We start from the raw sequence: 15,452 nt of genomic DNA on the forward strand, positions 1-15,452 counted from the left end.
AGGACTAGGCTGAAAAAATCTGTCTAGAGCACTGCTACTTAACTATTGTCCATAGTTTGTTTGAGGAGAAAATTTATCTTTTGTGCCGATTTGATTTCAGTAAAATCATGTGAATATATTATGGGTATATTTGCTTTCAGTAAAGACGTGAATAAACATGTTTAATTCATTGGCAAAATTAAGTAGGGCTAATTGCATCTTTCCAAAACATTGATTGAATATCTAAACACTTGAAAACTGGGGAATTCAGAGAAAACAGCTTTCTGACCCATGCAGCTGAATGTTGCCTTTTCTGGGTTGAGCTCAAGTCTGATACACACCGAGGAAAACTTGCCTTTTCGTGTGCAAGCCTTCTTAACAGTATTCAGGTAGCTCTGACTTATTTGGTGTGTGCTTGTGTCTCTGGGTACACTAGGTATAGCTTTGCTGATCTGGAGTTAGATCGGCAGAATATCAGTGTTCAGTGTTTGCAGTGGAGTTCACACAGTGCATGACTGGGGATGTGCCTTTTTGCGTTCACTAGTGCTTGAGAGGAATTGGCTGCTAAGGACACACAGTAGTGTGTCCCTGGGACCAGTCGTAGTGACTTTAGGAGAACCAGCAAGGAGAAATAGTTAACCTTCCCACTGCCCCCAAGAAAGTATTAGGCTGTTTATCACCTTTTACCTAGCAGAGGAACCTCCTGAAGGACCTTACTGTATAGTGCTGCTTTGCACCAGCAGCTGAAGCAGAATTTTGAGAGGAAAAAAAAAAAAGTAACTATTTCGGGGGATTTTAGAACAACTGCTTATATTTGAATAAAGGATATGCCTATTTCTAAGAAATAATTTTCCTGAAGTAATTACTGAATATGAATCCAGTCTGATAAATGCATATTGCTATTATATTGTTTACAGCATAGTGAGTGAAAGTGTGTTTTCTCCCTGCATAACACTGGACTTCTGGGGATTGGGTTTAATGCGTCCAGAAGGGGTATTGTGTGGCATGGTACTCTAGAACTGCAATTTTTAACTAGAATGGAAAATCCTCTGCATCTTCAAAGATGCTGCTGTTGTTTAGTCCTAAAAAAAAATTAAAAGCTTTAGTTAAATATTTTAACTACTGTTAAATTGGGAATTCCTTGTTACTTTATTTTTATTTATTAGTATTTAGAATTTTAATACTTTGTATTTATTCACTATTAATTCTCAGAGTATCAATGATTATTGGTTATCACAAAACACATGCTATAATAACCAGTATTCTGCTTATTAGAGTTTTTTAAATAGGAAAGTATGTGTGTGTGTATATATATTTTTGTCAGTTGCTTCTGCAGAATTGGAGCTTTGCCTGTGACAAAGGGCACTATAGAAATAATTGGGCACCACAGAAATAATTGTGCAGTCCTACATGCAATTAATGTACCAGTATTAACTTTTATGTTGACTGATAGAAACCAGTGTCATTTAGTTTGGGAAAGGACTTGAGATCTTCACTGAACAGATGCTTCTGAATTTGGAAGTAATGCTTCTTTGACTGCTCATGACTTGTTCTCTATACTGCTTTAATAATTAAGGGCCTTTTTCCTGAAGGTTGGCCTTGAAATTCTGCAACACTGCTGAGCCTTTCCACTTTAATTCATGGAATAGGATGTTAATGCTTAAGCAAAGATGTATTCTGCAGCAAGTGTTGATAAAAGTATCCATTATTTTTAACTGTTACAGAAAACTTTTAGTCTTACAGTGGACTTTTTTAACAACTCACATCCACTTTGCATGACATTTTTCAACTCACTGTGACAAGATAAATTGAGAATGATGTATCTTCCTGGAGCTCTTTAAGTCCTTGAGGGCTGGTTAGTTTGGGGTTTTTTTTCTTTTCATTATCTCTTCAGGTAGTGAAACTTTCCATAGGGCCATGGTGTTGGCTGTGAATTCAGGACAGCGTTACAGCAGTGTTTTGCAATCACAGGGTCATATTGAGACCCCATCGTAATTACTGATCTAGTGTTTCAGACTTTCGTAAGGACTGCATTCCCTTTTTGCCTCAGGGTAGACTGTGTATCTCAGTTTAAAACACTTGCTGTGTTCTGGTGCAGCCTCTGCTCTTCTCTGAGATTCAGTAAGAGGGAGATTGTCTAGGACAGATGCAAATGGGTTGATGTTTGGTAAGTTGGACAACTTAGCAGTGCTTCAGGGGAATGTTGTCCCTGTACCTCCTGAGGTTAAGATTTGGTATGCTTTCAAATGTCTGCCTTTTAGTACTCAGCTTTGCTTATCTTTTTTTGATTTTAGGTACGTGTTCTTCATCCTTATTCATTTACTTCCTTATAGTTCAGATTCTTTCATGTGTTCTTAATGTAGAGCTTTCTTCCCTTACTGATGTCAGCGTACTGTTTGCTCATGCATGAACCTGAGCAGGCAAATAATTTTAAAGTTTTTATTGCATAGCAATTATGATTTGTCAAAGCCTTTTATCCTCCTCCAGTGACCTGTGTGCTTTCTTCTTCAGTAGTCGGTCCTCTTTGTTCCATGGTTGGGTCCTGAGAGTTTGCAATGTCAGTCAGGTTTTCTCAAGTGAGGACTTTTCCTTAGCTGTAAAGGGAGTTGGCCACAAAATTTTTAACACAAGCTGTCTTAATTGTTGATTGAAACTTAATGTTTTCACTGTCATCCTGAACCTTAAAGAAAGATAAAACTTGGGGATCTGTAATGCACTGTTACTTGTTATTTAATGCCTTTTTATTCAAAAGGTCATTTAAAAGCTAAAGCTGCTTTGCGGACCAAGGATCAAAGGTTAAAAGTCTTTTCGTTTGGCACTGTCAACATCTTTGCTGTATCTCAGTATGTAAATTAATCTACTTTCAGTGTTATGAATTCTATATAGGTAGAAAAGCAAACATAATCTGATCAAGTGAAACAGAAAAGTCATGCTGTGGATCCATTTCTTTTTAAAACAAAACCTCACAATGCAGAGAACAGAGGTAAAGTGATAAGCAGTTGATTGGAAGCAGTAAGTAGGGAAGAAGACAGTGGGGTGGTAATTAAGATATTTGATAAATTTGAGAAAAAAGCTCAGGGAACTAGATGTAAGGCTAATATTTATTTTAAATTCAGAGGCTTCAGTGAAAAAAAAAACAACACTTTCTGTATCCTTGATATGACTGAAAGAAGTTCAGAGAAATCTTTAGTGATCCAAGCTCCCTGTTAACGAAGTCAAGAGCCAGTAGCAGTGGGAGACTTGGGGAACTATCCCCATTAGCTCACCCAAGAAAGTGTAGTTATGAATAACATCTTTCCAAGATTTGTCTGTAAAGATCTACTGCTATTGCCAGTGTTAATTTCAAGCCTTATTCATGTACCAGATTGTGATGCAGAGCAAGAGGTCTTAAAACTTACTCATCTAGCCTGGAAGTTCTCTCCAGATCACCTCCCCCAGATCACCTTTACAGTGCAGTGGTTTGAACTGCTTAACAAAAGGGATTGTGACCAGTGGGTTGTCTTTTGGGTCAGTTGTTTATAGTGGGGGTGTAAAAAAAAAAAATCAATTTAAATCATATTAATTTATTTTAATTATGTCCAAAATACTTAGGTGCTGTGAAGAAAAATTCAAGAACACTGCAATAATGTTGCAGCCATTCTGAAAACTTTTACCAGCTAAATTCTCCTGCAGCTGGAAGCTGGAGAGGACTCTGTCCTCAGGAATTTGTCAGTAATCTTCTGTTTGTTTTACAATAATGTTAAATATTCAGTGCATGCTAAACTGAAAGCTTTAGCCTCCTCCTCATTTACTGATATCTACTAATGAGTATAACTTGTTTTCAGAATAAACTTTTTCCTTTAAATGTATTTTGTGTCCAAATATTAACATTGATACTGCAGAAATTGGACAGATTGTTTCTTTTCTGGCTCTATAAGATGCATTCATGCAGTGCACATTCCAAAATGCTAGGTCCAGAAAAAGTAGCACTCTACATCGATGCAGAGACAAAAGGTTGATTCACTGCTTCTGTCTTTTCTTGGGATTGATACAAGAGAAGTTGCTGCAGATCCCTTCTGCTCATAGATTATCATATGCCCCAGAAGGATAGCTCTTTTTTTGTTTGTTGCCTGTAAAGTTCATTTTGCAGGCATGATGCAGCTTGGATCACTAAGAAAAAGCTCTTTTGGTCTCTTAACGACTGTCTTGACTTTCTGTTGACTGATAGAGATGTGTATGTTCCCATAGAATGGCATTTGGTGTAATTAGGAGTGTAGGTATCGAGGGCAATCTAGCAATCTCATTCAGGATTGTCCCTTGGTTAAAAAGTGGGAACCTACTGCACTGCTTTGACTTTTCAGTCCCTTATTACTAGAGGTGGCTTTGGGCCTTGGCAATGATATTACCTAGAAGAAGAGAGGAATTACTTCTCTGTGTAAGTAAAGGAGGTTGCAATACAGAGAGTTTATTCTTTTTGTTATTTTCCAAACAGGGGTAAGACTGATTACCATTTTGTATCACTCTGTTCAGAGTGCATCTAAATAATAGGCAAACTGGTCTATGGTGGTTAACAGCAGTGAAAGAAGCCAACAAAACCATCTCTGTGTTAGGTATGGATGTTAAGTTCATAAAATAACTTGTACCAGATTCACTGGAAGTTAAAGTTATCAGATTGAGCACGAGTTTCTTTATGTTCAACAGTCCTTTGGTGGCATTTAAGTCAGATGTTGAAATGTCTGGGGATAATGTGAAATACTACATCGTAGCAATTCAGTGCTACTATGTGTGAAGTTAAACACTCAGAATTGAAAACGCGTAAATCATCATAGACAAGGTCAGCAGTTCCACTCATTTACTATAATACATAATAATAAATGCAGTTCCTTATGATCAACATTGATATGGTTCAAGAATTGCAGCTTCAAACTGCTTTAGGTACAGCCAATATTATTATTTAGCCCATAGTGACAAAAGTAACTGATTTAAATGTATTACTTGCTCACATTTAAGTATTTTGTATTCATCATGGATTGGATTTTAGAATTCTTACGGTAAATTATTATTTTGCTTTTTTTATTAGTATAGGAGGGAAAAAAAGTAAATAATGAGTGTTAGAAGCAATTCACAGGGTTTCTGCTGACCTAGTAAAAGTTGTTAAATTTCTCATCACTTTGTGAAACCAGCTCATCTAGCTAGAAATGCTCCTTTTACTTCTTCAAACGAGAAGTCTTTTCTTAATGTGAAAGCCCCAAGGGGGGAAGTTCGCCCCAAAGGGGAGAAATAACAGCAAGACTTCTGTGCAAAGACCTCTTGTTTTGAACAACGTCTGAGTGAATTCTGATTTACTTAAAATTCTTACAGTGTAAGTCTCTCTGTTCCTTAATGATAATACAGCATATATTTTTCCTCTCTTAGATCATTCATGTAGTGAAAGAACTTTCTCAATTTTATGTTATGCAAAAATGTGAGAGAATGTTAGGATATAATTTAAGATATGGCTTTTGCCCAAAAGAAATTACATTCTTAATGAATGCTATCCTGTTTCCATGTCTGTCTGTAAAATTATGAGGATATACTTCTTTTAGAAATGTTTCTGAATTATTGCTCCTGGGGTGGATGTATTTCAATTACGCTGTGATTTTGGCCTCTACTGGCGTGCTGCAAAGTTGTTTGTTGCTTCTGTCAGGCTGCTGCTTCTGTAAACAAATTGGGTTGGATGAAATCATGAACCTCTGTAAGGTTTGTGTGATTTGCATGTTTCAAAACAACAGTTTTTCTGGCTTGTGTGTCAGAACTGTGGAGTTCTGTCTGTAAAAATGTATTTGCTAGTTGACATCCTTCCTAGAAATTATCCTAAACCTGAATTTTACCAAGTTTAGACTAGAATCAGAATTAATATATTTGTTTATTGATTTATTTACAATCTTCTCTCCCATGTGCAATCAGATGGTTGGAAAACATCTGCTGCTCCTACTCAGGTTTTTGATCTCATCAATTTGCTAACTAATCTTTTCGTTCAACAAATTCATCTTGTTTGTTCGTCACCATCCTCGCTTTTTTATGTAAAACTCATTACAATTTATTTTCATGCTGGTCCTCCATCTTTTCCAAAGATCAGTCTTCAGTGCCAACAATGGTGGAAAAAATAACATTTGTTACCTATTTTGAGACTTCTGTGTGTGTTTTACAAGTGCATAAATCCTCTTCACCATCTTAAGAACTTTAAGGTTAGGATGTCAAGTAACCTGTAATGAGGAGAAATATCTTTTAAGTGTGGCTGGGGCTTGTAGCAATTAATCTACACTTTGTATGTGCATTGTCTTAATTGTGTGGGACTGTAGTTTTATTGCAGTACAGCTGCTGTTTTGACTTCGATCACAGTGTTGAGCTTGTAGCAAATAGTTTCCTGAAACTTTGATGATGGGTCAGAAAGAGATCCAGTGAGTGTTTTCACAAAGTCATGTTTTTGCGACCAGCTTGCCAGTTCATAGGACCTCTGATACCTTTCTGTTCCTTTCAATATCAGAGGATTCTCATTGCAAATCATTTCAGCTGAGAAATCATAAATATATAAAAGGCTCTGTAGACAAGCTTCTGGGATCTTGCTAGTATAGTGTTGTCTTGTAAACTGGGTGATTTGGGGCGAGGTGGGGAGACATGGGGATGGAACAAAAAAATCTTGGCAAGTAATGCATGTCCAGAAAAGGCATTGAATGGAGGCAATTCACATTGAACTGAATTGCATTTCCTAAATTTGGAGGTTTTGATTTGGTAATATTTCTGTCTTTATATGCACACATGGATGTCTGTGTGCAATACATGCAAAGAAAAGGAGAAATACTATAATCCTGTTGGAGTAAAGAAGAATTGGCTATTTGGTGAGATCAGGATTTATCAGCTTTATAGTATGTCCAAAGCATCCCATCTTTTCATGTGATAAAGCATCCCTCATAAGAAAGTATATTTGGAGGACGGAAGTAAGGCAGAGACTTTTATTTTATTTTATTTTTTGTCAAAATGAGTTTATTCCTTGTGTCATAGTTGACTCATGAGTCTGCTGTCTCCAGCATCTGTTAAGGTGAAACATAGAGAGGGTCTCCTTCACTGCCTTATGCCAACTACATGCATAGGTAAATTGTGAGTGATGCTGACCAATGTGCTTTGTGCTAGGTGTACCCCTTCTGTCTGCCCCACCAGAGAGTGGTTGGCGAGACCTTGCATGCAGCTGCATCACTTGAATTCCTCTCTGAACAAAAACTTGGGAGTAAGTGGGGTTGTTTTGTTATCTTGGGAAGTTGATTAGAGAGAAATAATATTGGCCAGTGTCGAAGATGACATGGGCAAAAAAAGCTTCACTACCTCTGATTGAGATGGATGAGCTCTTTGGAGTCAGAGCTTGCAGGAGATGCACCTGAGGCCAAGGTGCAGAACCACTGTTCTGAGGGTAGTGGTGCAGAGGAATGAACAGTAGAAACAAGATGTGGGTGTCTTTTGAAGCTCCCGAGACCAATATCCTTGGAGAGGAATTGATGGATAGTTAGAAAACTGTTCCTGAAAGTGTTTTGTTCTTAAATACAAATTTTGTTCATAAATGCCTTCATATGCTTACTCACTTTGGAACCTCTTTTGTAGTTTTGATTTCATGTCTGCGCTTCGTTTGTGTGTGCATTATATCCTATTCCTGTTATTCCAAACTCCTCAACTTCCATAAGTTGGTTTCCTCCTTAAATGTGTAAATTTGCAACACAGTAGGAGATTTGATAAATTACTGTGGATGTGTGATTTGTAAATAACAGGGGGAGGCAGTGGGGGACAACAGCTTTTTAACTTCTGTTATGCCAAGAAAGAGCTGTAAATCCATAAAATCTTGGGGACAAAACTTGCCTATTTATTTTTCTTATCATTTCTATGTCTTTTCTAACAGTATAACCATCTTTAGGGAACCAAAGGAAAAGGAAAGTGGCAAGTATGAGTATTAGAATATAGCGTAAGTGTTCAAACACTAACGTGTTAGTCTGTATAGATAGTTGTCAATTTCTCCTAATCCCCTATCTGCAATATTGAAATTAGTGCAGTAAAAGATAAAGATTTAAGTAAACTTTTTAGGGAAAGGATAATGAAGAATGGGGAATTCATTAAAATGGTAAAATGTCCAGTACAATTAGTCCAGTACTGCCATATGTGCAAGTGGGGAGCCCGGTAATGCTATAAGGAACTCTAGTTGATCCCAAGGTTTCTCAAGCTTATAAAATAAATTCATGTTATTTCAGCTGGGAAGTTTTGAGATTCCTTCTATCTAATTTGAGAATGTGGATTGAAGACTATCGCTTTGATGGATTCCGGTTTGATGGTGTTACATCTATGTTGTATCACCATCATGGGATTGGTAAGTAATTTAATCAGCTCTAATCACAGCAGTCCCGTTGCACTTCAGTTGCTGTGGAAATTGTGCTATGAAATTCACTGAATGCACCAAAAATTCCAGATTTGCTAATACCTTGTTGTGCTGCTGTATGGATAGATCTGGAATTATGAACAAATCTGGTGCTTATAAAACTGCATATTGCAAAATACCTATTTTTTTTTAAGTGACTGTAGCCTTTAAAACTTCCTGTTTTATTAGGCACAGGATTCAGTGGAGATTACAATGAATATTTTGGCCTACATGTGGATGAAGATGCTTTGTGTTACCTAATGCTGGCCAACCACATGATTAAATTCTTGCATCCAGAATGCATAACCATAGCAGAGGTAAGATCAGAATTTGCCACCCTCAATCATATTAATATTGATTGCTTTGGGATGTGAATTTCCTGTTAATTATCAAGTCACTATTCAAGGAGTGACATAGGCTGAGAAATTTTAATTAGTGGACAGACTTTGCCTTATGGGGAAAAGCAGCTGGAATATACACTTTGGGAATATTCTTTGCATTAATGAATCATTAATTAATGTAGGGATTTCTTTTATCTCTTTGAACTTGTAATAAGATTTGTTTTTATTTGTCTGTTGCTTTTGCCTGATTGCCATTTGTCAGTAGTGATTCATGGTACTAAAGATTAGCAGCCTTAGTGTGGTTTTGCCTATTTGGAATTATATTGGCATAATTGATAATTCCCCTCTGAAAGAAATGCAGTAAATTTATACATGTTGAATGTGTATGCTAATTTAAATGTACTATTCAGTTTCTCCAGGTTTCTGAGGGAGTAAATAGACTAATTACTCGAGTTGATTGATATCAGTTAAATTTTTGTGACTGAAAAATATTATTGTTGGCGCATGGAATTTTTGATAGTATGAAACAACGAGCAGTGAAGTTCTAAGAATAGGTGCATTTTCACTGATACCTTCTTGATCTAAATGAAAAACCATGTAAACCTTGAGTATTTTTCTGTTACTATGTTTAACTAATCCTTTTTGTTTAAAAGGGAAAGTTGCATCTGTCTGATGTCATTAGGGTCTGTATGAATGTCTAAAAAAAAATTTTTGTGTTCTTGAGTTCCCTGTTCATCTTCAGAAACCAAAATACTCCTTAACTTAATTTTGTACTTAGGGTAAAATTTTATATTATAGACAATCACTGCTAAAAGCTTAATGACAAGCTAGCAAAAACATCATCTGATGAGCAATCACTAGTAAACTTGAGATGTTTTTGTTGAGCTGTTGGCTTGTTTGAAGTGAAATTTGTTCCATTTTCTAGGTAGTTTTAGATTATGAGCATTCCTACCAATGGAATTCTGAGTTCAGTCTGCTCGTATTACCTGGGCCAAGAATTCATTTTTAGCAAAATATGACTTCAGTTTCTCTTGCTTGAGTTGGAAACTGCTGCTGTTTCAATACATCATTTTCTGCCTGGGGGAGTCGCTGCATGAAATACAGAATTGATTAATGTGCTGCATGGTTAAAAGAGAATTTTGGAAGGAGAAAACTATTGACATAATTGAAAATTATAAAAGGCAGTGAAGGATGTCTGCTTGCCTATAATGATGACTGAATGAGTGCCACATGAGAAGAATGCTTTTGTCTAGCCATAACTAATTATAATATATTCCTTAATTAACTGATTTTTTTTTACAGCTTGTTAATATTCTGTATATTCACTGTCTTATTAATTTCTAAGTTTTTAGGTATTACTGACTATATGCTTATTTTTCATTTTGGCCTTCAAAATAAAGCTGTGATTAAAGTTTTGTATAATAAGAACTAAAACTGTTAAAACTGCATCATACCTGAAGTACTGGAAAAACAAAGAGGCAAAAAAACCCTACTGCTGAGCTTTCTGGGTTGTTTTTATATGCATCGCATTTCAAACTAAGGTCTGAGCAAATGTTTAGGCATTCACTGTTTACATTTGGTGGAAAATAGACTGAACAAACTACTGCTGATTTATTTATTATTTTTTAATTGCTCAAGTAAAATCTGTAGTTAGGTAAAAATAGTATTAAATTTTGATTTTTACTTCCCAAAAGTCTGACTTTCAAATAATGACTGAAGTAGGTGGGGGCTACTTAAATCTCAGCCTCAGACCTTGTCCAGGTAGACATCATAGCATCACAGAGAAAACCTTTTGTTTCAGATCATCTTGTCCTGAAAGATGGACACCATTAGTCTGTGTTTATCTTTTCTGATTGGTTCAGGAGAGCTACTGAACTTGCTCTTATAATATCTAAAAGTTGGGAAAGAATTTTTGCTTCATTATTTGGTATCCACAGCATGTGGAATGTGGATGCAGTTTTCTGTATGATCTAAGGACTGCTGAGTAAAGGGGGATAATAGCCTCCTTTGATCTCCTGGCTTTGCTGTTCATCCTGCCAGTGCTGCTGCTGGCCATCACTGCTGCCAGAGCAGGCTGCTGGCTGTCGCTCAGCTTGCTGCCGGCTCAGAGCCCCAGGGCCTTCCCCACAGAGCTGTTCCCCAGCCTGTATGGGTGCAGGCCTTTGTCTGAGGGGCAGGATTTGAATATTGCCCTTGCTCTGGAATTCCTGAGCTTGCTGTTGATCTATTCCTGCAGCCAGTCAGGGTCCCTCTGGATCCTGTCCCCAAGGTGCCATTCATGAGCTTCATGCAGATGTGGTCAGTCTCCTCACTTACGTCAGTATGAGGTGTCTGTGTCTATATGCATGTATGCATATGTATGTTTAACTTCAAGCACAAACATTTTTTCACTAGTCTAATACAGCAGTTGGGTTGAAAACTGGATTGAATCCAGAAAACCAGAATGAGCTTCCTAATTAAGCCCTATTTCTAGTCAGAATTTAATTCCATAAATCCTCCAGTGTAGGCACAAGAGGTTTATATTCATCCATAAGCATTGTGGTAGCATGGCTTCTCCCTGGCAGAAGTGAATAAAATTGAGCACTGATATATATTTTGTAATTATTGGAGATCTGCATTTTCTCTACAGATAAGCCCACTTCGGAAAAAGGGTGTTATATGCCATAATTAAATGAAAACAATAGTCAAATAACTAATATAATAACTTTTATTTTCAAATTTAAGAATGATCAGCCTCCATCAATGTGAAACTGGAAAATCATGCAGTAAGAGCATGTCATTCTCCAGGGCTAACTGGATCAATAGTTTGGGTTTATGCAGTTAGGAAAACAGTAGAGATTGTATTTTTCTTTCTTACTGAACTGTATATTCATCCTTTTATTTTTATGTCATTCTTTATGCAGAATATCAATAAACAAAATGAAGGTTTAATTTGTCTTTTGTTGACTACATTCGGCTTGCTATTGATTACGTGGAGCTCAAGAGAACTAATTATTTCAAATTCTGCATCTACTGAGGTCTCTTCTCCTTCAAATACCTACTTTATTAAAATACTGTGTAGTAGAGTATTTGGTGAGGAAAGCCATAATGCTTTTCCCTTTAACATTTGCATTCAAACAGCAAATCTGTGTATAGTAATCACTCACTGTTGCGGGGTTTATAATCTTTTTTTCCCCTCCCTTAAACAGGTCGGTCCGTGAAGCTGTTTATAGTTTACAGAGTGTTTGCATAGAAGTATTATTGTATGGTGGAAAATCTGAACTACCAATTGCAATGCTGTGCAAATTATGTTGTGTGGGGTTGTTTTTTTTAAAGGATGTTTCTGGAATGCCAGCTCTTTGTCGTCCTGTTGCAGAGGGAGGAGGGGGTTTTGATTATCGACTAGCCATGGCTATTCCAGATAAGTGGATACAGGTGAGACTCTATCTGTGCGCCACTTCTGGATCCTACTGCCAAACTTTACTCTCTTCTGTTAATGTCCTATTAAAATAAATTCTGACAGGCTTGAGCACAGGTATTACTGGCTGAAATGAGAGCTGTCAAATATCATGTAGGCATTAGAAGATGAGTAAGTTCAGTGGCTGTTCTTTGCATTCTAGCTGATAACTTCTTTGTACAATACACTAGACTCAATTTTGTTTGAAGTAACCTGTATCTCTCAAGAGCTGTACAATGTAGAGTCTATATAGAATGCAAACAGGTAGATAATAAGCTAACTATATGCCTATAAAATACTTTAAAAATAAGCCCACCTTCAAAACATGCAGCAAACCCTCCTGAAACCAGGCATAGTAATTGTATTGAATATAGAGGTGAATGTTTAACCAAAGCAAACGTAAGTGAATTATCCAAACACCACCAATTGGTACAGTGGGGTTACAAAAAAGATAATAAAAAGCTGTAAATGCTCTTGATGGACAATAATATACTTACAAGCAATTACGATAAGGATTTAAACCACCTTTCCCTTAATTCAGGGAATCACAAGAAAACGGATAAATGATCTCAAAAGGCTTTTACTGATGTTTTAGAGAATGTTTTTCAGTCAGGTAGAAGATTGCATCCAAATCCCTCTGGCTATCATGATGATTTGAAAATGATAAACATTTTATATGAGCACTAATGCTTCAATAAATGTAGTGAGTGGCCTAAAATAAAAAGCAAATTAACTTATCTTTAGTGTCTTTCACTTTTCTAACTAGAAGTTGGAGGTCCGATTGAAAAATAATTCTTCTTTTCATTCAGGAGACAAACTTGCCAGCTTCTTCAGCCAGGACAGCATTGTTAAACTTTGGAGTGTGTAATTTATATCCTGGAATGAGGACTCATAATATGAGGCTCCTGTTTTTGTAGTAGTAAGAAACACCTCGTGGTGATGGCTTTTCACCTTCAACATCCTTACACTTTAGGACAGGCAAAAGTGAACAGTTTTCTAGACAGGCCAAATGCAATTGGGTGAGTTAGTATTACTAAAAAGAAAGACTGTAGGATTTTATAAGGGCAAAAGATGGATAATCTAATTTAGCAATCTCTGATACGGTCTGCTTATTCTAATTTTCAGTACTTGGAGAGGAAATGTACCTGTCCTGCCCAAAGTTCTGTTTTTTCACCAGAGATAAATGTCTTCTGGCCTAAGCATGTACTTAATGTGGGACAGCAGGTGTATGCTGGGCACGCTGATGGGATGTTGAGTGTAAATTCAGCTATGATAGTCTTAGGCTGTTTCCCAGCAGACCCCAGTTATTTAGGAATGTGTTGGTTGTACAAGAGCCTAAGGTGGTGCAGGCAGAAAGCTCCTAGCTAAGGTAACTGTAAATAAGCAACCACAACTGAAGACCTTGAGGGAGAGAAAGAGGTGTAGTTTATTATCACATTTCTTAAGGCAACAATGCAACTGAAATTATGGGAATGGAAGATCTTAGAAACAGAGTCTATCAGCTGTTATCAAACTGTCCTAGACGGATGGCTTTCATTTCCCACCAGCTTTTAAGTATGTACGTGTTAATAGCAAGTTTTCTAGGCAACTTCCTAAAATGAGTTTTAAATTTGAAGGATCTCCAGGGTTCCATAAACTAATTTTGAGGGATCTGTAAAAGTAAGGTAAGCTGTTCATCATAACAGTGGCTCTATTAGTTCAGATTAAAGGTAGATATTGTGCATATTATGGTGCTGCATTGGGATCTAGGAAAAAAAAAAAGGCTGTTTAGGAGTACCTGGCCAGTTACATTCAGAATGTTAAATTTTACAGCATTGTATCAGCCATTTTGGTGTTACTAACATTTTGCCACTTTGATTTTTATGTCTATATATTTTTGTGTTTGTATTTAAATTGTAGTGATCAGTGGAGATCTATGCAAAAAATAGAAAAAGGACTTAACACTGAAATTGAACTGGATTTAGAAGAGGGAGAAAATAGTGTTGTATGAGGCAGAAAATGCCTATTGATGTGATTCGGTTGCTGAAACTCAGGAGCTGGCATGGCAAAAAATGTAAAGCTTGTTGTGTATTACAAAGCTTTGGCATTGAAACTGTGGTTTGGAGCAGACTGAATTCACAGATCCAGGGGAACATGCAAGGTCCCTGTGCTAAGCACCTTCTCATGTTGTGTACTTCATGGCAGTAGTGTAGCTCTGTCTTGGAGTGGTTCATTCTCCACCACAGAGCCCAGTGATTGATCTGTAGTAAGAAGCTGCCATATGCCAGGGTTGCTTGAAATACAAGAACTTCTTCCAGTATCATATGTATGCAGGTGTGTGCCACATATTTCTTCCCAGAGCTTTTTTGCAGCTCCTTGCCTTCCATATTGGAAGATTCACCTAAAAAATGTTGTCCATGCATATATATGGAAGTACAAGATAAACAAAATGTTCTAGTTAATATATTTATATAGTGGAATTCAAAAGAAAAAAATCTCTTTAGATGATCAGAGAAAGTTTGTCACTTTAAAACTTGGGAATAGGAGAAGTTAAAGTATTACAGTTTACAATCCCCTGGAAATTTCTGTGCCAAGATAATAAATAATGTAGTTTTAGTTAAAACAGTCCTGAACCCAGGGCACTTTTTGATGACCTTTCCTTTATTTCTACAGATAATTAAGGAGCTGAAAGATGAAGACTGGAATATGGGCAATATTGTGCATACATTAACAAACAGACGGTATGAAGAAAAATACATTGCATATGCAGAGAGTCACGACCAGGTATTTTATCTATTTGTTTATTTATATATAGCAAGTAAAATAGAGGTTTAGAGGTTTGGTGGGTTTTGTGTTTTGAAAATGAGGCTAGAGTTGAGAAGGATTGGCAACAATTTAAGAATACATCTTGAGTACTTGGTTTTCGCTGGTTTCTTTTGTGTGTGTTTGTTATGATCCTTATTTTTAATAAAAGAATTCTACTTGGTGGTGGTGGTTTTAGTTTTGTTGTTAAAAACAAGTCCTAACTTCTTGTTTTGCCTGCCTGTCATAGGACATAGGAAGGCATATAATCCATACTTCTGAAAATAAAGTAAGCTGGACCACTGTTTGTATAATAAGCACAAAAAATGTCACTGAATCTGTGTTTGTGACTGTTGTATTCCCCGTCAAGAAAACCCTCTCTGAAAGGATTGCAGACATCTTTTCAGATCTAAATGAAATATTCTCTAACAGTTTGGTTCAACATACAGTAATTGTAACGGTTCTATATGTGTGACAATGAAAAAACAAAGATGAGTTTGGG

The 15,452-nt window shown here is 36.7% G+C and overlaps 1 protein-coding gene across 1 annotated transcript in view; it reads left to right on the forward strand.

The window, feature by feature from the left end:
• GBE1 (1,4-alpha-glucan branching enzyme 1) overlaps positions 1 to 15,452 on the forward strand; it is a 149,437-nt gene that overhangs the window by 76,567 nt on the left and 57,418 nt on the right. The window contains exons 8-11 of the mRNA XM_061453971.1: positions 8,229 to 8,344; positions 8,582 to 8,709; positions 12,049 to 12,147; positions 14,822 to 14,932. Of these exons, the coding sequence (XP_061309955.1) occupies positions 8,229 to 8,344; positions 8,582 to 8,709; positions 12,049 to 12,147; positions 14,822 to 14,932 (454 nt within the window). The remainder of the gene's footprint in view (positions 1 to 8,228; positions 8,345 to 8,581; positions 8,710 to 12,048; positions 12,148 to 14,821; positions 14,933 to 15,452) is intronic.

This window comes from Pezoporus flaviventris, unplaced genomic scaffold (genome assembly GCF_033815535.1).
Source record: "Pezoporus flaviventris isolate CSIRO_AGI_PZ_B2104156 unplaced genomic scaffold, CSIRO_AGI_Pfla_v1 ptg000015l, whole genome shotgun sequence".
In the NCBI taxonomy this organism is placed as follows: domain Eukaryota; kingdom Metazoa; phylum Chordata; class Aves; order Psittaciformes; family Psittacidae; genus Pezoporus; species Pezoporus flaviventris.